General features: G+C 45.8%; 6 protein-coding genes across 6 annotated transcripts; 3 read left to right on the top strand and 3 right to left on the bottom strand.

The window, feature by feature from the left end:
• Positions 1-4,916: 4,916 nt before the first annotated feature.
• On the bottom strand, positions 4,917-5,036 carry CLUP02_04382 (uncharacterized protein; the record flags this gene model as incomplete). The annotated part of the gene is made up of 1 exon (XM_049283395.1): positions 4,917-5,036. A coding segment is annotated over one exon (120 nt), but the record flags the coding sequence as incomplete, so codon positions are not given.
• A 379-nt stretch (positions 5,037-5,415) lies between these two features.
• On the bottom strand, positions 5,416-6,062 carry CLUP02_04383 (uncharacterized protein; the record flags this gene model as incomplete). Its single annotated transcript, XM_049283396.1, has 4 exons — positions 5,416-5,469; positions 5,523-5,704; positions 5,763-5,898; positions 5,964-6,062. The coding sequence occupies 4 exons, from the start codon at positions 6,060-6,062 to the stop codon at positions 5,416-5,418; spliced, it is 471 nt and encodes a 156-aa protein (XP_049140539.1).
• A 2,691-nt stretch (positions 6,063-8,753) lies between these two features.
• Positions 8,754-9,514, top strand: CLUP02_04384 (uncharacterized protein; the record flags this gene model as incomplete). The annotated part of the gene is made up of 3 exons (XM_049283397.1): positions 8,754-8,923; positions 9,062-9,341; positions 9,434-9,514. The coding sequence occupies 3 exons, from the start codon at positions 8,754-8,756 to the stop codon at positions 9,512-9,514; spliced, it is 531 nt and encodes a 176-aa protein (XP_049140540.1).
• A 222-nt stretch (positions 9,515-9,736) lies between these two features.
• On the top strand, positions 9,737-11,252 carry CLUP02_04385 (uncharacterized protein; the record flags this gene model as incomplete). Its single annotated transcript, XM_049283398.1, has 5 exons — positions 9,737-9,755; positions 9,828-9,992; positions 10,356-10,592; positions 10,695-10,868; positions 10,984-11,252. 5 exons carry the CDS (start codon positions 9,737-9,739, stop codon positions 11,250-11,252), a joined length of 864 nt encoding a protein of 287 aa, XP_049140541.1.
• A 92-nt stretch (positions 11,253-11,344) lies between these two features.
• Positions 11,345-19,950, top strand: CLUP02_04386 (alkaline phosphatase; the record flags this gene model as incomplete). The annotated part of the gene is made up of 23 exons (XM_049283399.1): positions 11,345-11,500; positions 11,601-11,810; positions 11,977-12,007; positions 12,103-12,341; positions 12,369-12,788; positions 12,842-13,300; positions 13,381-13,402; positions 13,457-13,521; positions 13,575-13,630; positions 13,709-13,957; positions 14,014-14,066; positions 14,248-14,585; positions 14,649-15,058; positions 15,114-16,598; positions 16,633-16,704; positions 16,766-17,010; positions 17,106-17,303; positions 17,371-17,564; positions 17,632-17,697; positions 17,785-18,441; positions 18,507-18,595; positions 18,652-18,730; positions 18,784-19,950. The coding sequence occupies 23 exons, from the start codon at positions 11,345-11,347 to the stop codon at positions 19,948-19,950; spliced, it is 6,960 nt and encodes a 2,319-aa protein (XP_049140542.1).
• A 64-nt stretch (positions 19,951-20,014) lies between these two features.
• CLUP02_04387 (uncharacterized protein) lies at positions 20,015-21,675 on the bottom strand (the record flags this gene model as incomplete). The annotated part of the gene is made up of 3 exons (XM_049283400.1): positions 20,015-21,371; positions 21,425-21,511; positions 21,611-21,675. The coding sequence occupies 3 exons, from the start codon at positions 21,673-21,675 to the stop codon at positions 20,015-20,017; spliced, it is 1,509 nt and encodes a 502-aa protein (XP_049140543.1).
• Positions 21,676-22,795: the final 1,120 nt, after the last annotated feature.

Here is a 22,795-nt window from a genome sequence, read left to right on the forward strand (position 1 = left end):
TATTATATAGAGATATTGGATATAGTAGTTAATTACTTTAATATAAGTTACGCTTAGGTTAGTTAGGAACCGTAATAATTACGAGTAAGTAAAGGCGACGTCTAGTCTAATTATAATAGCTATATAAAGCATACTCCTAACCTTCTCTTAGTAGCTCTTTATTTCCTCCTTTATTACCTACCCCTCGTTTAGTTTAAACTCTTCTTAAAGAAGAGGGGTAGCTAGATATAGTAAATTTATAAGGTCGAAGCGTTTAGTAACTCGCTCGATATATACGTCGTAAATAAGGTAAACCTTACGAGTAGTACGGTCTTATAAAATCCGTACTCCGAGGAAGTAATTAATTAGTCTATTCTTTTTAAAGTTAATATATTCTTTTATACCGTCGACGATCCCCTAAGCCGCCTTTTAGTTATCTTAATAATATAAAATAATAAAGTTATTAACGTAGAATACTAATATTACCTTCTTATCTATAGTTTAGTAGATATAAATCTCTTCGTAACTATATATTATATTTATACTACGGAGTATAGAGGTAAAAGTTTAGAACTAGAGAATTAATAAGTCTCGGAGGCTATATAGAGCGCGTTAGAGTTTACTTACTTTATTAGTAACCTTATATCCCTCTAGGAATTTAATAATTATTAGCTTCTCGCTCTTAAGAGGCGCGTTAAGGAATGCGTTAATAGTATTATAATAGTCTGCCTTAAGGTTAAATTAGGTAGCTATTATTATTATAAGCTTAAAAGCCTTTGTAGCGAGCGTCGAAGCGTACGTATTTTATAAGGGGTTAAGTAGTTATATATCCCCCCTTATATATATACGTACTTTTACCTCGCTAACCTCGTTATTAACGTTATACTTATAAATATATACCTACTTTAATAGAAGTAGGATCCCTTATTTAGGATTACGGTCAACCTCTTTTTATATACTAATATCCCTTAGCTTTTTTATTTTTACGTCTATAGTATCCCTAAGTAACTTCTATAGTTACGGTAAGAGATATTTAATATTACTAAACTTCTTTAGTAAGCTCTAGAAGTTAACTTTAGTAAGTCGTAGTTTCTAAACTCCTCTAGAGCGCTCTAAGTAAGTCTTATAAACTGCTCCTTTTACTACTTAATAGAGTATTATATATCCTATACTACTTTCCTCTATAGCTTTTTACTAATTAAGTATAAAAGTAGAGAAAAAGCAGTCCTAAAGACGGTTATAGTAATCGCTATCTCCTATATTCGAATATAAGAGCGTCGCGAAGATATTATTATTAAAGCGTTATAGAGGTCTGCGGGCCCGGTTTAAATATCTAGGACCTAACGGAGCTTTACTTAATACTTAATAAGGCAGTTCTTATAAGCTCTGTTCTTATATAATAGTAGAGGTTTATTATAAGGGTTCCTTACTAACGTCGACTTTAGCATTAAGAATTACTTTTTTATAATTAGTACCTTATTTACTACGTACTTTAGCGTTTTATTAAGAGCTATTAGAAATTAAAGGCTCGAGAACCTCTATAGTATATATAAGCGCTCGTAAAGAGGATTATAAATTGCGCAGAGCCGTTTATAACCCGGTTATTATATCCCCTTTTTTACCCCTATTCCTAAGCTCGCGTAAGGGGGTTATTTTAGGGGTTAATAATAATAATAAGACTATATTAGCCTCTTTAGCCTTATTTACCGCACCCTAGAATACGTCTATCGGTTACTTAGCGTCCTAAATAGTTAAAAATCTAATAATAATACTATCCTTAACTATAGAGTTATCTTAAGTATTAGTATTTCCGAAGTTTAGATTTACTTCCCTAAGTGCTCGAACTAACTTATTATTAGTATTAAAGAGTTCTTATATTTCTTAAATTACTAAATTTGCTTACTCGCTTACGATAGCTTATTCCTCGTGTGCGGGATTATAAAAGACTTCTTTATTAAACTTAATATTCTTTATAATAAATACTTACTTAAGCGCGGGTACTTAGACCCTATATAAGTTATGCGTTTTTAATATATATCTAACTAGGTATTTTATATACCCGCGGGAAAGTATTTTAAACTCTTTCTAACGTATACCCCTCTTACGATCCTTATAAAAAGGGTATACTTAGTAGCTATATATATAAAGGCTACTAAGATACGGGGTAACCGGTTTAAAATCCTATACTTAGTAACCCGTCTATTACTAGCGTTAATACCGCTTTTATTAATTAATTTCTATTATAATAAGCGAATCTCCTTTATTAGCCTCCCGTAGGGTAATATTATAAATAAAAATTGCCGCTAGTACTATTTCGTCCTATAGATTCGTAAAGAGGTTCGTAAAAAGGCATATTTTACGAGCTTTAGTAATTACGAGTTAACTTACTCTTTTAGCGTTACCTACGGGTTCTTTTATATATAAAAGTAGAAGTTCTATTTTAATTCCTAGCTCGCTATACTACGTCTTATATACGTATCTAACGTTTACGGTTAGGAGAGTAGTCTTATTATTATTTTTAAAAAAGTAGATTAGAGTCCCTTTTTAACGACGAATCGCTACCTCGAGGCTCTATAGTATAAAAAGCACTTCCTCTTCTATTTTTATCCTTAAAGGGAACCCCCTAAGCTACTTATTATATTCGTTAGAAGCTATGAGTATATATTATCGTTTATTAAAAGATAGTTCGAAGTAGAAGAGATCTTAGTATATACGGTACTATGGCCGTAAGGCTCTTTCCGAGGGTAGTCCTCTTAAAACTACTATTTTAGCTTTAGATAATATATATACTTTATACTTAATTTATAATAGAGGTTTAATACGCATACCTCGAGTCTTATATAATAATTAATAAAGAGTATTAGGTCTAAGATAACCTATTTTAAGGTATTAAAAGAGCGCGTTATTAGACCTCTTACGGGTACGTTAATATAAGCGACGGAATTTTTTACGGCTAACTAGTAATATAATACTAGCTAGGCTCTATAGGACACGCTTAAGGTTTATAGAAAAAGGATAGGATTAGAGGAGCTTATATTCGAAGAAGACTAGATTGTTCTTTTAGATAAGCTATTTTTTAATAGTGCTCTTATAAAGCGTTCCCTATTATAAAGTATAATCTAAATCGTAGTACTAAAGTACGCTTCTATTTAGTAAAGTCTTTAAGACTATATTAATATAGAATCCTTTAATATAAGCGACGTTTTAGAGCTTTAGATTATAAGTTCTCTTTTTTTTAGGTCCGTCTAGGACGCCCTTTATAATATGAGTACTACGTACGGTAATAAATAGTATAGTAGTTCCTAATTTAATATAGTTTTTATTACCCGATAGTACGTAACTCTCGGGTTTAAATAGGCTCTTATCGTTAACTAAATATATTACTTTATAGCTATTTATTATTATACTCTAAGAAAGGGGGCAAGCGCTACTTATAGGGATACTAAAGATTACGTTTATTTCTAAGTCCTAACTCTTTATAAGTATAGCGACTACGTAGCCCTCGTCCTAGTTTACTAATAAGCTCGTTATAAGTTAGTTAGAGGATCTTTTTAAAAACCTAGGTTTTTTAGGGGTTCTATCGTTCCTTAGCTAACTAGCTTTTTTAAGCTCACCGTAGAGTAATTTCTATTTACTTAATTTAATAGTAGCGAGGACTTCCTCTATATAGCTCCTTAGTATTTATATTAGTAACTTACTAGCATTTCGGCCTATAAGTACCTATTTTAATTTTCGGTACGCCGTAGGGCGCTATGGGTATACGTAATTATAAGGGTATATAACGTTACCCTTATTATTTACGTTATTAACTAAGTTAGAGCGTTTAGTAAAAGTAGAGTAAGCCCCTCTTTAACCTAAAAGTCGTTTAATATATACGTCCTAAGTTACTAAGCTAAATATATACGTAATCTCCTCGAGGGTCCTCGTGTACGTTCTAAAAGCTATTAATTTACTAAAAGTCTTATATATACGTTAGCCCTATATAAGGTTAAGTCTAGACTTAACTATAACTAAGAAGTCGAGTACGGCGATCTCTTTATTAATTTCTAAAATATCGTACGTTTTAGCTTAGAGGTAAGTAGACTACTACTCTTTATATTAACGTTAGGGGTTAATTCTAGTCCTCGTTTTATTAAGGGCTTATTAATATTCCTCTCGAACCGCATTCCTTATTACTAGTTCGGGGGGCGTAAATTCTTATTTTAAATATTTAACGATTCGCTATATACTAAACTTAGCGCCGTTCTTAATAGCTTTTTAAAATACGTATTCGTATAGTATAGCGTTAATTAATTTTATTAATTACTAAGCGAGGACTTTAATATACGTATTAATAGTATTACGTTTATAAGCTATAAGTTACTCGTATTTAGTATCGAGCTCCTATTATTTTTAAATACTCTCGAGCGTATAGATCCTCTTTATAAGTACGGTATAAAGATAGATTTATTTACGTAAAGTAGGTAGTATAGCTAGCTTCGTAAAAAGAAACCCGGCTTAGTTTTATAAATTACTTATACTTAAGGAAGTCGAAAGGTTCGTACTAAGAGTTATATTTAGAAGCTATTAGTAGAGGATTTCTTAGTTTCTTTAGTCGTTCTTAAACGCCTTATAACGGGCTTAGTAAGCTCGTAGTTCTTTTTTATTACGGGTTATAACTAATTATCCAAATTTTAAGGGCGAAGTAAGTATTATAGAGGGGTCGAAGAATGCGTTAGAATCTAGAGCGTCTAGGTCGACGTATTTCTAGACCCCGACGCCCTTATTTATAGTACGAAGTACGTTAAACTATTTAATCTAACTATCGTAGCTAGTTAATTTAGCTTAGGCTAAAGTAGGTATAAGTAAGTCGGTTATTTTAAAGAGATCGTAAGAATCGTATTAATAAGTGCGTTATCGTGGTATGGGGTCTTAACTAAGAGCTGGGCTTATAACTATTATAAAAAGCGGGCCCACTTAATATGGGTAGTATTAACTATATCTATATCTCGTAATATACCCCCCAGACGCCTAGAGCCGTTATCTATATAATAGACGTTTATACTACGCCTTAGCCCTATAAATAGTAGCCTTAGCCTTATAAGTAGTAAACTAGTTAAAAAACCTAGTATTTATACTATACCTTAGCTCTATAAATAATAAACTAGTTAGAAAAACTATACCTATATAGAGACTCGAACGGTTACCTCTCGCTTTTAAAATATACGACTTATAAATAATATAGTACTTAATTATTATAATAATAGCGAATAGGAGCTAGGCTTATAACTATTATAAGTTATAGTACGTAGTAATGGGTATATAGAGTATAGTAAAAGTAGCTTAACTATTAAAGTGGAAATAGATAAAAGGAAAAGGTCTATATATACGATATCTGAGATAGACACGTGATTTAGCACGTGACGGGCACTTTGTGAGGTGCGATTACTATCCCTGTTACGTGACAAACTCACAATAGAACAGTTCCACAAAGAAACCAATGAACAACGCCTATGGGGCAATTAGAGAGCTAGAAAATCAAGGAGAGGACGATAGTCACTCACAAAAGCAACGATAATCACAGTGTCATCTGCGCCCCAGGCAGAGAGCTTTGCAATCTTGGTAGCCATCCTCATCATGATGAAGATGATGCCGATGGCAGTAACGACTCCACTGATCAAATGAATGTTGGAAGTTTGGTCACTGTACGGGAAGCCACAATTCGACCATGTTGCATTGGTAACGACTACTACGCCGTCAGCTTCGCCACGTTGACGAACAAATGTATTTCCGCCCGGACTCACCCAGGCTCTCTTGTATCGTGCATGTTGATTGAATACAGGGCTGCACCGCGGCGTTGAACTTGGAATCGACGCAGAGGCACGCTTGATCCGTGGGGGAGCAGGTTGTCGAGGGAAGGGCTTTAACCATGCAAGTGATCTAGGGTGAATGATAGTCAGCCAGATGAGTCCTTGGCAGACTCGTGATGTGGAATCATGACTTACAGCGCAACTGGGAATGCCTTCCAAGCTGAGTGACTTGGCAGCCACCCCAAGGCCGCCAAGGCTTACCAACAGAACAGAGACCACGCGAAACGAATGCATAATGGAGGGCTCTGTCCGAATGGAAGTTGAACGAGACGGAAGCTTTCAGGGTCCCTCCCACCAACAATCGTTGACAGCAAGGGATCCAGGAACAAGGCCAAGACACAAGGTAGAGAAGGATGATTTAAAGAACGTTTCCTGCGATCAACAGGAGGAGAAGCATGGATGACGGACCAACCCCACAGCTCGCCGTTTGTCCAGCTCTTCAACCATTGAAGGGGCTACGTTCCCAAGCTCGCATCGAGGGCACCACGGCAGATGCAGGGGCCGCATCGAAGCATCAGCCCTCTTGCAAGGCCAGGCTCGTCGTGGCTTGATATTTCATTGTTCGTCTTGCTGCTCGCTAGAGGGGATCTAGCCTGTCGATCTGGGCCCACACACGGATGCGTTTTTGTCTTCGCGGCCACCGGATGAGGGATCGCGTTTGACACCAGTGCCGTCGCTTGGGGAAGACCCAATCATGGCAATCGTAGACCGTCATCGCTACGCCTGACAACGGATGGAAGGAACAGATTCCTATAGGGTGATGGGGGACGGCTAAAAGGCGGAGGCAGCAATCCGCGCCCAGGACGCATCTTTATCAACGCCACAGGCAATGCCTGGCTGCCTGTGCGAATGACACAGTTGACGCGAGTGTGTGCCATTCCATCATAGCTACTCAGAGACTGCGAGAAAGCCGACTGAATATAGCGTAAGCCAATGGGCTAAGCGAGGTACCTAGTGCCATCAAGCCACAGCGGTTGATTAAAAACTCAGGGGGATGCAACTGCATGTGAGCTCCATGGGTAGGAAGAACAACATTCCTTCATCGGTTGGCCCGTTTGATCTCTCATGTCTCGAAGCATTCGACGCCTCTGAGCAGTCCTCAGGATAGACAATCGCCACCAGCGTTTCCCTCTCACGTTCCTGGAGACTGGAAGAAAAGAACAATATGACCAATCTCGAACGAAAACCATGAAAGACCGCATGCAAGACATTGCAAAGGCCTTTGCGTTCATACCGCCCCGGGCGAGCTTTCCTCGGGAGCCGGAACCTTTGTCTCCACTTTCGGTTCCGGATGCGGGACAGAAGCAACATGTCGACCGATGGTGGCTGGGTTCATCCGGACGTGTTTGGTGTCGTGACCATGCGTGGGTTCTAGAAGTACTACCGATCCGATCGATCTGCAGCGTTTAATGACATTTTAGGCATGAAGGTATTCGAGCCTCCAGATGTCCGGAAACGTCCGTAGAGACATCGAACATGGGAATCACAGCTCATCGGCCGACCATTCCCGGTGACTAGATTGAAATTCTAACAGATGCAGTTGCGAGTTCAACCCGCTTCTAGAGTTTGGTTCCTCACCCGCCAATCGCCCTTCCCAGCAAAAATAGACGTGTCAGCCAAAAAGATGCTTTGGTGGAACCAATTGACGCGACGACGTGTAAAGTAATTTGCTCAACTAAGCGGCGAAATTTTTGTCACAAGACTGAATTGGTTGAGGCGGGGCCTCGGCAAATATTGCCACCTAAGGTACCGAACTCCTGGTTCCAGAAACCTAGACATCTTCACGGCTGAAGGTATAACAAGTCTTTGATGTAGCCATCCGCTGAAACGATGCTAACCATGCAACGCTCCAGTGCTCACTAACTAAGTCAAAGCACCCAGTTATGGCCCCCCCTAGTTTTGGTGGGGCTACACCAAAACCTACTACTTTATACTATACATATAACTAGCTTTACTTAGTATATAAAAATATAACTAAAATTAATTTATATATACATTTAACTATACTTCTATATTATTATACTTTTAGTAATATATACTAACTTAGTATTACGTAATTATTTCAAATACATAAATTTCAAAAAACACATAGTTAAGAGGTAATAATTAGAATATAAATTACTTAAGAGTTATTTTCTTTTAGAAGCTAAAATTGTAATATATTAGAATTATATATAGAAACTATATACAAATAGCTTTTTTATACTTTTATAATTTTTTATAGCTTAGTAATACTAAGTTAAAGATTCCTTATAGTAAATTTTATATAGGAGAATTTAAAACTGAATATATTACGTAATTATATAATAAAAGTAGGGTATAAGATATATATTTGATTAAGGATAAGTATAAATAGTATAAATATAGTTTTATATTTCTTTTTCAACTATAATTATAAACGTTATTTAAGCTTTTAAACTGTTAGTGTCGCCTAGTAATTTATATATAAACACTAACATTTTCAAAACTTTAACTTTAACTTAATAAAACTACTTAATTAAGTAGTATTACGTAATATAGTATTTTTTTTATTAAAATATAAATAAGTTTCTATTTAAATATGAAATATTGAAGTTTATTACTGAGCAGCCGATTTATTAGACCTATAGTGAAAAGTAGTACTATTGGTGTAAATGGGGGGCCCAAAAGGGGGGGGGGGCCATAACTGGGTGCTTTGACTTACTGATTGTGCTGCGAGTTGCGAGTTGCGAAATGTGATTCAAGGAGTCGTTCTAGTGCGACAATATAATGACCGAGCGGTGTTCCAGGACTCGTGTGAACTGCCCGCCGCTCGACCCGGTGTACCCACTCCCGATTTAAATGAGGCGGATGCGATCCAAGACTCCCCTGTATGACTTCGGAATGCCGCGGGCCGTGAAGTGTTCAAGTCGTTGACATACGCAGTGGGCACCATGACTCGTCCCAATGGCATTGATCATGGATTTTCTGGTTCGGCTGGTGGGCAGTCGAATTTTGTTCCAGGAACGCCGTCATTGCGCTGTGTTGATCAACGTCGTTTCGAGGAACTTTAATCAATATAGAGTTCAAGTCATATTAGTCCAAACACCTCAGGGGCTACACTGCCGTACAACAAGGTCATGAACATGTGGAGCCGTTGCGGAAGATGAATCAGTATTTAGACAAGTGACGACTTATAACTCACGAGAAGTTGAAAATATTCACTCAAGTCAACTACAGTCAACTCTTACCCATCATCACTCGAGACTCTACAGACAAACCAAAATGCATATCTCTACTATCTCAACCCTGGGCCTCCTCCTCAGCCTCCCCTTGGCTGCCGTTGCACAATCGCGATGCCAATCGGACATGATCACCACCGATAAAGACAAAGAATATAGCGTAGCGGTCAACTTCGACAGCGCCTCGAAAAAGTACACCGCAACAGTGACGCCTGGCGACATGTCTCTTACCATTCCTGCCTTAAGCATCACCAACAACGGCGGATACAAGCGACTTTTCTGTCTTGCCAGTGAGCCGGACAGACCACGATCTGTCAGTTGCTTTGCACTTGAGCCAAAGTCGACTTGTGCCTTGCCGGATTATTACGGTGTACCCTTCAGACTCGACACCTACCGTCGTTGAAGGATGACAACTCTAGTGTCGACACTGAGAGCGCTATCGCATATCTATGTGCTACGGCAGCTTTCATCGTCACCGCAGAATAAGACAATGTTACGGCATACGTCTACGGAGTTATTGGGTACTGGCGATTATCGAGATTGCACTACATCTAATAGAATTCTAAAACAAACTTTGAACCATGGATAAAATTCCCTCGCTTTGCCAAATTTGAGAAGTGATTGTTGTTGATCAAATATACCTCTACAAATGTATTTACTCAAGTATAACACTTCTCCCGATACATACACGGTCTAATACTTCAAACCATGCTTCATTCATCGCGAAGTCTCTGAGTCTCGCCAGGCATATGTGTAAGTAGATCAGGTATCGATTAAGCTTACTGCAAGAAATGCCCAGTCTACAATGGTCGGTGTTCAAATTTCGCTCTCTGCTCGAATAATTCGATCTATATCACTGAGATTCAGCAAGGCGTTTTCCGTATCAGGATTTCACTTGCAGTGACGCTGTTGAGCCCGTGGGCACTACATGCGAAGCAACTGCCTAACAATTACCACAATGATTGTAATTGTTTGTGGCGCTGGCAGAGCCCGCCGCCAACCCCAAGCTTCCTTATATTTTGAACATGCCTCAATGTGGGCTAGTGTGGTTTTTTCAATGGTCGGGATATAAGGTACTTTATGCACTGAGTTGGTTTCCTACAGGCAGCATAACTGAAGTCTCACAAATGGGAAATCAGCTTCACCTCTTATAAAATCTTGTTCCCAGTGATAGTTCCTAAAGGTATCAAGTCCTAGAGAAATGACAGCATTCTACCTTCGTAATCGGTTAAACGCTTCTTCCGCGAAAGATTACCGATGCTATGGTTCTTAACCAGCATTGTTGACAAAGCAGTCAACAACAGAAAGATCTGAGATCAGTCAACAGTTGCATGCTGTAACCTGGGAAGACGAGGAAGAAACGTTATTGCAGCAAAGTTATTGCCTACGAATCATGTATCGGCTTTGCGCGAGGATCTCGTCAAGGACGCGGCATCCGCAGACGGACAATGGCGTTCCATGTCCGAAATAGAATCCGTACGGACGGGCTACTCCGGCGGCAAAGATGTGTCCGCAGGTTTAGTTCCTTTCTACCCAGAAATAAAGTTCACCCAGGACCGCGAAAGTGTGTTGCAACACTGTCTGTTAAGATTTGCTGAGAAATCAATCTGTTCTCGATTCAGGATAGGGAATCTAGTAACGTTAACTCTCTTATCTGTTCTGGCAGTTGTTTCCTGCAGTGCGTTTAAGAATCAGCTCAGCCCCTACGACTGTAAAAGATGGCACAGATTCGTCTTACATCTAATCTCTGCTCATTTTACTGACCGAAACTTGGGACAAAGGAATGGCCAGCATAAGCCACCAAACAATGTCGTAAATCAGTACAGTTGCAGTGTTCGGCGTAAGTCCTCTTCCAAATACCCTTTTACAACAGTACTAGAAGCCGACTTTGAGATGACGGTTATCACTTAGGTACTCAACTGAGTGAAAGTCGTTCCCACCGCAGGTGAAGATAGCCATCACCGACTCCGGTACACAATCGCTACACCAAGCGTTGACAGGACAAGACGCCGTGCTATGTGTCCTGGGCCATACTGTATCTGACAGGCAGGTTGATGTGATCAATGCTACTGCGAAGGTCGGCGTCAAGACGTTCATCCCAAGCGACTTTGGAACTCCCAAAGGGCCCAACGACGTCCCGGAGAACCGCGCTATCCTGAGGGAAAAGGCACAAGCACGAGCGCTTCTGGAGGAGAAGGCCAAAGAAGACGACAAGTTCACTTGAACCTCATTCTGGAATGGTCCTCTTCTAAACCGGGTGAGCATTGTACGATGTTATTTTCACGAGATTCCAGTGCCTAACGGAAGTCTCAGTCTATGGCCTTGATTCCCAATTTCGGCTTCGACCTCAAGAACCACTCAGCCACGATTTACGACTCAGGCAACGAGTCCTTCACAGCTATGAGCATTGGAAGGATCGGCAAGCCAATCGCTGCAGTCTTCAAGCATCCCGAGGAGACAAAAAACCGATATGTCAGGCTTTTCGCTTTTACAACCTCACAGCGAACAATCCTCGAAGCGATGGAGGGACTGACGAACTAGAATTGGGATACTGCCACGGTCAGCACTGAAGAAGCCAGACAAGAAGGCAAGATCAAATTGCAGAGAGGTGACTCTGAAGGGGCATCCTCCCGTGGCTCAACTCTATGAGGATGGAGCCGGCAGATCCGTCCTGGACGGGGCAGATAATGAGTTGCTCGAGGTCGAGCCTGAAGAACTAGATGAGGTGTTAGAAAGGCGATGGCTTGGGCTTAGCGGTCAGGACTCCTCCGGAAGGGTGCTAGTAAGAACTAGCAAGAGGGACACAAGCAACAAAGGAGCAGCTTGTATATATATCACGCAGGGAGCATACCCCTAGCTAGGAGGCAGATATCAGTGATTCGTCCTTTTAACCCTAAAAGTAGTTGGCTTCTGTGAGCTTCTTCCCTGTGTCGTACACACATTGACAGCACCTCACAAAGTCGTGTGGCATCGGGGGCTGTAATAACCCCTGCATCACGAGATAAAGTATCTTTTGCTTAGGTAAACCCCAAGAATAGAAAGAAATAACGCGAGGGAGTCACGGCAGTCGCCAGTGTATCGCACCTTCCTCAGGGTCCAAGGTCGCTCGGTCCGCACCTTCCCACCTCACTTCGGCTCCTTCCTGCACTACCTGACCTCAGACATACGGGCGCATCTCCCCTTCCGACCCAACCTCCCCGCCTCAGTACACGTCAACCCGTCACAACTTTACAACTTCTTCACGCAGAAAGCACCTTGTTCATTCCTTCAATTCACCAGCGCGCACTACTCTAATCTCTCACTTCTTTTCCCCGTCCCAAGCGAGTGCTTTCCCTGATAGGACGAGCCCAAGCCTTCCATAATCTCCGACATCGCTCATCGATATCACTCACCTCCAGCTTCACAGCTATTCTTCCACCGATCCGACGAACTTTCGCGAATTCTCCTGGTACCTAGACAGAGACACGTCGAGTCCCTTGTTGTCGTAACCAGAGACAGCATCGCGATGTACAACTACTGGGAGTGCAACACCTGCAATCGCGGCTTTGGCAGCGAGCATGCAGTCCAGCAACACATGGATGCACTGGGCCATTGGGGTTATGAACATACACCCCAATATCATAGCCGCCCCAGCTATGAATGCAACGATTGTAACGATTGGTATTCCGACGAGCAGGATCTCCGCGACCACGAGGCCGAGAAACACAACTACTGCGGTCTTTGCGACCGCTATTTTAACAACCAAAACAACATCCGGCAGGTCAGTCAATCTCATCCATTCTCGTCTTCAACAGCATAACTCATCGTGATTAGCACTTGAACTCTAGGGTTCATCGCAGCACCGGCGATATCCAGTGCCCCTTCTGCAAGCAGACAAGCAACACTGCAACTGGTCTTATCCACCATCTTGAGCGGGGTGCCTGTCCCAACGCCCCTCTGGACCGCGATAAGCTCTACCAGGCCGTGCGCGCCCGCGACCCCAACGGAGTCATCTGCAAGAAGCTTTTACAGTGGCACGCATCTCCTACCTACACCGCCACCGACCGAACATACAATGAACACATCGATGCTTACGAGTGTTATCTCTGTCACCGTGCCTTCTCGTCTTTGAGTGGTCTCAACCAGCATCTCAACTCTCCCGTTCATCAACAGAAACTCTACCACTGCCCGAACCGTCGTTGCGGTCGCGAGTATACCACCCTCGCCGCGGTCATCAACCACCTCGAAAGCGAATCCTGCGGCTATATGCGCTTTAAGGCAGTGCAGAAGAACGTTGGACAGATTCTCGATCCGCGTCGGATGCTTTCTCTCTAATGGAAGGTGCGATACTTGTGAGAATATTCTCGAAACAGTGGGCGTACGATGTGCGAACATGTGGGTACGGGTCTGCCGCGCGCCATGAAAATACTTTGACGAGACTGGTGTGAGACGATATGGAAGCGTGGAGCCGAGAAATCGTGGCTGCCAATATGTTGCAACTGTACAAGCTGATCGTGTCGTTTGTATCTAGATTCCCTCAACGATAGGTGAAGGGATTGAATGAAAGACTCTTCCTGTAATTGATTCGTTCCCCGGTCACGATCCGTCAGGCAATAAGGCACAGTTGATTTCTGCATTGCGGCTCACTCAAAGAGGCATTTACCAATGAAAGGCCTAACTTGCTTTATTGACTACCAATAGGGTGCAGGCGGTTCCAAACGAGATCTGGGCTCGCTTATCCATTCGTACCCATGATGTTGGGGAAAATGCGGACTCACACCCTCCGAAAACCATGCGTATCCGGAACTGCAAACCGAGTCCAGACGCTATGGGGCCGTCTGTCATTGGTGCCATAATAAGTCTTTGCCTGAATCGAGTCCGGTATCCAAGACATATCGCGCTTGCTCCCGCATTGCCGGGCCCAATTGGTAACAGAGACCAACGGAGCCCGTCAAGATGACACCTAAATCAGAAAGTAGCTTGTGAGTGTATCCTCTGGGATCTAGGTTCCTACCAATACATTTAAGGCTGATTCTGTCTGCATTCGAGGCTGATGAGGGTCTGTTTCAGTCAGACTTGTCCTTCTCATGCTCTTATCCGGCATATCTTCTCTCAAACCTCATGAGCCTACGACTCTTCAAGAAATAATTACTAAGGTCCTCAAAAGGATTTTAGTCTACCTAGCTCAACAGGCGAACCCTCAGTATTCTGAAACTCGTCTATATCTACCATGGGCTTAGAACAAACGCACAATGGGGACGTCGATGGCAACACCGATACCCCAAAATCCACGCACCCAACACTCAACACCATCGATTTTAACCTCCAAATTGGCGTTGAAGAAATTCTCACCGATGTTGATCCCGATGTCTCTCTGGAGTTTTTGCAGAAGGCCGAGGCTCACTCTGGAAAGCCTCCTCCAACGCGCATATCGAGAGAGGTGCTCGTCAGCACGCACAATAACTATGTTGAGCAGCAACAAAAGTCCGGGCAGCAAACAGGGCCGCGAATGGTGAAGAAGGTCGTGTTGGCACTGTCATATCCGCCGTCTGTCAAGTCTGTGGCGGATCTCACACCGGTACGTAGTTCTCTCAGACATGAGACAATTCGGCCAGAATCGCATCCGCTTACCCATGTCTAGATGCGCCTTGACGAGCTTTTGGTAGAGAATCATCACGAGGAAAATTACCTCGTCCTCAGGACAATCGTTCAGCCCTACCCAGGAGCCGGGACTATTACCGTCGTCGAAGATCAACATGGCAGCGTTGATAAGATGGCTCTTTACAATCAGGGCAACTCTACAATTTTGCAGTCTATCCCGGAAGGCTCAATGGTTCTCGTGAAAGAACCATATTATCGTTTCAGCGGCGACAACGACTTCATGCTTTGTGTTGACCACCCCTCAGATATTGTGCTTCTTCGACCAGGCCCAGACGATGCGCTCATCCCAGAGCTTTTCAGGGCGGTGCCAGAGTTCGAGACTGCCGCTGACTGGAAGGCCGCTGGGGATCGAGCCTTTATCTCCAAGAATCTCCCTTTGGCAGTGGCGAAGTGAGATGAACCACCCTTTCTTTTAATTGAATACGGGCTTATACGAGTTTTGTAGTTACACCAGAGCTCTAGAATTGGCCTCAGAGAAAGACACCTCCTTCCAGATTGATGTTCTATTGAAACGAGCGGGGATCAATCTTACCCTTAATTGTTTTGACGGCGCACTATCAGACGCTCTCTCCTCGAGAGGGGCATCCTCAGACTGGAAGTCGCATTTCATTGCGGGCAAGGCGGCTTACCAACTCACGGATTTCCAGACTAGCAAGCTACACTTCGACTCGGCTCTAGCACTCAAACCCGAGGCAGCCAACATCCGGAAGGAATACGAAAGATGCGAAGCAAGACTCGAGGAAGAAAAAGGCAACTACGATCTCGCAGATATGACAGCGAGTGTCACTTCCAAGAATATCCACATCGACAGAGCAAGCTTTTTGGCACGCACCCAAGTCAGAGACTCACCACACCACGGGCGCGGCCTCTTCGCCACAGAAAACATCAAGGCCGGGGAGATGGTATTCGCAGAGAGAGCAACAAGTGTTCCTAACGAATTCAATCCAGAACACAACGCAGCTGCAGCATACGCCCAGCTCGTGGAGTTGTGCACAGATAACCCAACAATTCACAAGAAGGTTCTAGACCTTCACGGAGGGTCCTACAAGCGCACCGGCCAAGAAGGCACACTTGTCGACGGCAGACCAGTCATCGATGTCTTCCTTCTCGAGTCTATCCGCCGCAAGAATTGCTTCAGTGGCGCCCAGGTGTCGGCGCAGGCCGCGAATTCAGAATGGAACATGTGGAAGCAGGGCATGTCGCGCGGGCTCTGGGTGTATTCGGCCTATGCCAACCACGCGTGCCTTCCCAATGCTAACAGGTCCTTCATCGGAGACATCCTCATCGCCACGGCTACTGTCGATATCCCTGCCGGCACTGAGATTACACATATTTACCTACCTCCTAAGGCGGCGTACCTCCATCGAATGCCGCAATTCCGCCGCAGCTGGGGTTTCGTCTGTAGCTGCGCCCTCTGTGCCGGTGAATCCGGGTCCTCGACGGAGCAGCACCAGAAGAGGAATACTGTTCTTGCAGAGATCGAGGCCCTCATCAGGAGAAAGCGTCCAACCAAGTTCTACCCCGACGCGATGATTCGACAGGTCGAGAGGTTCGCAAACAAGCTCTCTGATCTTCATGAGAAAGAGGTCTACGATGACCTTTCATTACCGCGCCTCATGCTCGTCTGGCCGACGATGTGGCTCGTGGAAGTATGGCACACCAGGAAGCAATGGAAGAAGGTCGTCAAGTGGAGTAGTGAGGTTTTCCGCAACTTTGGCTTCGTCGACCCGGTGAGAGAGGGGAGGCTGTGGATGTATAAGGACACGCAGGCGGTGACGACGTTTGAGGTCATAAGGGCTTTGAAATGGTCGGCCGAGGCCTACACCGCACTGGGCGAAGGGGCATTGGCGAGAGATTGTTTGGATGCTGCGAGGACTGGGTTGAAGACCATGGTCGGGTTTGTCACAGAAGACACATTTGCAGCGTTCAAGTAGGCCGTTTGTCATTGTGCTCCTGACATCGAGCGGCCTTCCGTCCTATCACATTCTTTGCTTACCTCTCAAGTCCGGACGTTCCGCTCCCTCGGTAACTTACGGGTTGCGCATCGTACGGAAGGAAAACGAATAATTTTGATTGCGCTATTTGTTGAATTCACAGGATAAGAAACATCAGAGGCTTGGCAAACGGCGCTCTTCTTGGCATCGCGGACGTTGAGCATGAATCAGGGCATAGCGTTATCGCTGCGAAGAACCCCTTCTTGGCACTTCAAGGTTTTCAGCTGTGTGAAGTCTCCCAGCCATCAGCCTGTGAGACTGTTGTTTTTCCCCAAAGCTGTGAGCACGTGGGACGCCAGGAATTGAGTTTCGACGTGTGTTATGGGCCCTTTGAGCACAGAATTGAAAGTAAAGCCTGGCTTCTCGCTTCTTACTTCGCTATATCTTATTGTTCCGGGTATATTTACCCAATTGTTACGTATTTCCCAATATGTCATCGTGAGCGAAAGAGTTGCACCGCATTCGTTTCTCCAACGTTGTTACCTGCGAGAGTCCATTCCGGGAATCTTCGAGCTCGGCGCAAGGAAGCATCACATTCCCCGCGCGTTCAACCTCCACTCACCACCAACAACACCAGCCAACTCTACAACATCACCTCCGATCCCTCACAAATGGCCCCGACAGACCAGGAAATAGGTCGCGTGCTTATCGTTAGCCTGTGAGGGGCAATCGACAATGAAGCGGGGTACGCAGCAGTGAAGCTGCAAGCCAAGAACACTTCTGCCATCGATGCTTGGCTTCCCCCACCTCGTGGGAGGTCGGTCAGCACTTCTTCGGACAACGCCGATCTCAATCCTCGTGATAAGTTCGGTTTTCTTGCTGCTGTGAATGTGATGAGTGAACCGGGCTCCCCGCTGACGCTCTTCCCTTCCCCAAAGTCCTTCCATGCCGGCCCCGGGAATGTGGGAAGAACTTTACGCGGCAAGTACTTGGACCTTCTATGTTGAGTTGGACGCGTGATCGTGAAAGAGGAGGTTTAAATCGACCACCCACGATGTCTTGGCTCGTGTATATCACCACAACTCCCGCCTCTCAGTAAAGATGTGCCTCCATTGCCAATCCAACCTTCACCCCAAGTGTCATCCGATCTTGGCCCTTTGCCTCGTGGACTGTGCTCCGTAGCATTCCACGATGTCCGCCTCTGCCCTCGCCCTGGTCCTCTTGGCGTCCGCGCCCTTGGCCACCCTCGCCCAAACCTTCCAACGCCTCGGCGCCTGCCCAGACCTCGGATGCGTTTTCCCGCCCGACCAAGCCCATTTCCTCCCCGGCCAAAACTTTGACATCCGCGTCGAGATCCACGCGCCGGTTAACGGGACCGAGGCCTTCAACGACGGCGTGCCGGACCCGGAGTTCACCCTCACGATTGCGAGCAATAGCGAGCCCGAGGGCAAGTCTGTCGTCGATTTCTTTGGGATCGAGAAGGAGCCTGAGCTGGAGACGTGGGCGTTCTCGTGGTATGAGGATCTGTTTGCGCAGGATGCGGGGAATAAGTCTGTGGTGAATGTGGCGTCCAAGGCTTACCGTCACTTGTCACTGTACGAGCCGGGGAACTACACGGTTGAGTTGAACTATTACAACGGCACGAAGAAGACCCTGACGGAGTGGCTTGTTCGTCCTCTTGCTGAGGAGAAGAAGGCCAAGAATGTGATTTTGTTCATCGGGGACGGTATGACGACGAACATGATTACGGCTGCACGCTTGTTGGGTCACAAGAGCGTGAATGGAAAGTATCAGTCGAGGATGCAGATGGACCAGTTCCCTATCTTGGGGCATCAGATGGTGAGTTGCGTTGGCGGAGGGAAGAAGGCGAGATGAACCGTGATCAAATGCTAAAATGAGAGTAGACACATTCCGTCGACAGCTTCATCACTGACAGCGCCAACTCTGCGTCCGCGCTATACTCTGGCCATAAAGGCACATCGGACTCCATGGGGTGAGTTCATGAACCAAGGTCTTTGCGAAAGAAACCGAGTGTTAATCGTATTGTAGTGTGTACTCCGACTCATCGGCAGATGACTTTGACGACCCCAAGGTCGAGACGATTGTAGAGATGGTAGTTCGCGTATGGGTAAGCCGTATTTCACGCATCCGGATTCTCCTTTGGTAGCTGACACCTCATAGGGATCCGCTTGGGGCGCCGTGACAACTGCTGCCCTCGACGATGCCACTCCAGCAGCATTGACCGGTCACAGCAGATCTCGATCCAACGCCGGCTCTCTCATCGATCAAGCCCTCAATGGCATGACGAACTACTCTTGGAGCAGCCACCCCGGCCCAGACGTCTACTTCGGCGGCGGTGCCTCGACTTTCCTCCCCGGGGCAACCTCGTACCAGAGCAAGGACTACTACGAAGAATTCCGCAAGCAAGGCTACTCCGTCAGCTGGAACGCCACGTCTCTTCGCGAAGCACCCATCGATTCCCCGGCCCTCGGCGTCTTTTCCACCTCCCACCTGCCCGTCTGGCTCGACAGGAAGATCTTCAAAGACAACATCGCCGCACTCAAGACCCACCCCTCCGGAGACGGCTCCGCGCCGCTCGATCTCCCAGGCCTGAAAGACATGACTCTCAAAGCCGTCGATATCCTCCTCGAGCGCAGCAACGACACGGGCTTCTTCCTCATGTCCGAGGGCGCCTCGATCGATAAGCAGATGCACGCGCTAGACTACGACAGAGCCCTGGGCGACCTCCTCGAATTCGACGACACGATCCGCGCGACGGTGAAGAAGCTCAGCGAGGCAGGGGAGCTCGAGAACACGCTCATCGTAGTGACGGCCGACCACGGTCACGGCTTCGACGTCTTTGGCGTCGCTGATACGAAGTACCTCGCCGCACAGGACACGGACCGCAAGAAGCGCGACGCGATTGGCATTTATGAGCGGTCTGGCTTGTCACAGTATACCGTTTCCCGGCCAGACGGTATCGAGTACGGTACTGGTCCTAACTTCCCGTCCAACTGGAGCCCGCGGTACGCTATTGCGCCTGCGTTCGGTGCCAACCCGGATCGGAATGAGAATTACCAGCTGCACGAGAGCCCCCGTCGGGTGGCGGTGAGCGGTGAGGACGGATACGTTGCGAACCCCGAAGATGGCGAGGATGGTTTCTTCGTTCCGGGTACCATCCCGACGTCATCTTCGTCAGGTGTCCATTCCCTGACTGATGTGCCCGTCTTCGCTATGGGGCCCTGCCAGGAGACGTTTGCGGGTGTGTACGACAACACGGATGTCTTCTTCAAGATTGCTTCTTGTCTTGGGCTTGGACAGTCTTCACCGACACCCAAGAGGAAGTGATTGTATGGGGCGCATGGGTTTTTGAGCCAGGGGGTAAGAAGCACATAATTAGTCGTAGGCAATTCTAGACCAAGTCTGCCTCTCGATGACGGGTATGCAGAATCATCTTGCAGCAATCAACATTTTCCGTTCCAAACTGCAGCCTCTGTGCATCCTTGACCTGCCACACTTCTTCCATGTCTTCTTGCACGCGTCGGAGGGAAGGCAGTTGCCGATTTTGATACATCTCCCTGATCCTGACAAGAACCATTTGACGTAGGTGGGCCTCGACAGATTCGCAGCCGCCAGTCCATAGAGGCCACGCATGAGCAGAGACGAAGGATGATGTGATAGGCACTTTCAATAGGTGGTAGATGCACTGCTCTGCGTAGTATGGCTTGGTCGACGATTCTCCGTCGTCCCAGACTCGATAAAGGTAAACAATCGCCGCGTGTTTGTAGGCTTGGATCGTGTGCTCAATATCAGGATCCCCTTCCTCAGAGAAGCTGAATTCCAATAGGTTTCTTTTGATGACGTAACCCCTCTGCTGGTGCGCTTCGCCGGATTGCCCTTGCATTTTGCTGATGGTACTGACGATGGAGACGACTGAAGTAAGCTTGGCCAGACTATGCAAGCCTTCCAGAGGCGCGACATTCGTCATGCTCAACAGCGGCTTCGATGCGCGAGAAATGGATGACATGACGTCGTGGTAGAAGCAGAGGCTGAGCAGAAACCGGGCGCTCGAAGTATTCCAGTTCGCGGGTCCTCCCGAGTGCATGATGACGGCTTTGGCTCCAGCCAGATGATCGATTTGGCTGTCGGTATTGAAGAGGCGGTCCGAAATCTGGAGCATCAGGATGGTCGCCAGCGAGAGCTCCGGGTTCTCGGCCTGAATTGATTCTCGTAAGGATGACAAGGCGACGAGCATAAGGCGTGAAGATAGCGTTTTGAGGTTACTGTCATTCCGGAGGATGGCGAGGTGGCCCGCCGCCATGGAGGAGATTGAGAAGAGCAGAGCTGTGGAGCGGAGCATCATGGGCGTGAGGTGGACGAGGAACGGGTTCTGCACACCGGATGCCATCGATATGACACTCGCTAGTGACCCATTCCAATGATGCAGCAAGTAGCGGTTCATTGGGGAGACATCTGGCGATAGATATGACGGATTCCGGATGAGACTGTCTGGGCTCGATGTCGACGTCGCCGTCATCGAGCTGGAGCTAGGCGTGGCGGGCTGCTCATCGCTTGAAGGCGGTGTGGCCTTCCGAGGTCCAATACTGCCCTTGGACTTTGGACCTTTCTTCTTTGTAACTCTTCCGCTGTCTTTGGGGTCGTCGGCTGACTTCCATCTCACTCTTAGCCCGTACCCCTTGCATGTCTTGCCCAAGCGGACACAGCGGCCGCAATGAGGCTTTGCTTCGTCGCATTTGTAGCCCTCATCTCTGTCATTGAACTTAGTACCAAGATTCCATCGTCGGAGGATAAGGGATCTTACCGGCATGTGAGGCACCCTGTTCTACTCCTCTTGTGCGGCATCTTCGAGGTGGATTCCGGCACAAACACAGCATGATCTGAGGGGTCGCTGATGGATTGATTCTTCAGCAAAAGTGGGGTTCGACGTCCCCTTTTGCCAGCGGCGTTTCTATTCTTAAGTCCGAAAGTTGGTGATCTTGGCATTCACCAACGACTCATGAGCATGTCTAGTTCCACCAGTTCGGCGAGCAGAAGAATGTGAATTATCAACATCTTGAGAGAGTCTGATCAGTTATGGGTTGGCGATTATCGAGAGAGTTATGGCAAGTTTACGGGGAAGACATCCTGGTCCCTAGTCGAATCTGGAATACTGGTCTCGATGCGATTGAATGAGTGATACTAGCTATCTTGAGGTGGGAGAATACTCCTGGGGCGCTCATGATGTCGCAGCATGTGAACGGTTTCCATTGACTTCAAGGTGCTCGGTGAAGTCCCTAAGAAGCGCTGCCCACGCTTCCCCTACACATGGTTGTTATGTCCACCACGACGTGAGAAGCCTTTCATCCAGCATCAGTCAGAACGTGGATAAGGTAAGGCAGCAATGCTTGATAATATCGAGATATTTCAACAAAATGAGACCTCAAAACTCTCGGTATATGGAATTGATCCTCTCGGCAATTCATTCCGTAGGGCAAACCTCTCGACTAGCGATGTTGGCATTTAAGCCTGCGGCGAAGTTTATGACGAAACCCCGTTCACATCTTTCTAACATGCTACGAAACAAACATTGAATCTATGCGCCTTGATCCTTTAACCTCTGCGCGTTGGTAAAGTCATCATAATTTCGCAACCTGTGAAGCTGATTGGTGACGGCATATACTTCAATTCTTGTTGAATCCAAGCGATCAGTGCAATCACGCCATAAACCTTTGGAGGTGGGTCACACGCCCGCTGATTGACTTGCAAACTCATCGAATTCACTCATACTATCAGTTCAGAAAGATGGAAGATATCACAAATCAAAATGGTCTAAATAGTGCCCTTATCGTCTTGTACGCTTTCAAGGACCAAGCTCGATGATGGGCCCAATGGAGATCCAAGAGCAACGAAACCCCGCACAAAGACTTGTTTTTGTACTACAACTGGTATGAACAAGATTTTTTGACTCGAAGAAAAGTTCGCTGTGCCTGCATAGTCCACGTAATATCCCGAGGGGGAACATATCCCGTTGGGTCGGGTAAGCTGGGCACCAGGCCCGTGGTCTTTGAGCAAGCAAACATACATCATTTGTTTAGGCCAACATGCCCAGTAGCAACGCAGTATCTTCCAATGCTGGTAATGAAAGACACCAATATGCATTGGTTGCAGTTTAACGGCTCTCATATCACTGCAT

The sequence above is a fragment of the Colletotrichum lupini genome, chromosome 2, assembly GCF_023278565.1.
Source record: "Colletotrichum lupini chromosome 2, complete sequence".
NCBI lineage: Eukaryota > Fungi > Ascomycota > Sordariomycetes > Glomerellales > Glomerellaceae > Colletotrichum > Colletotrichum lupini.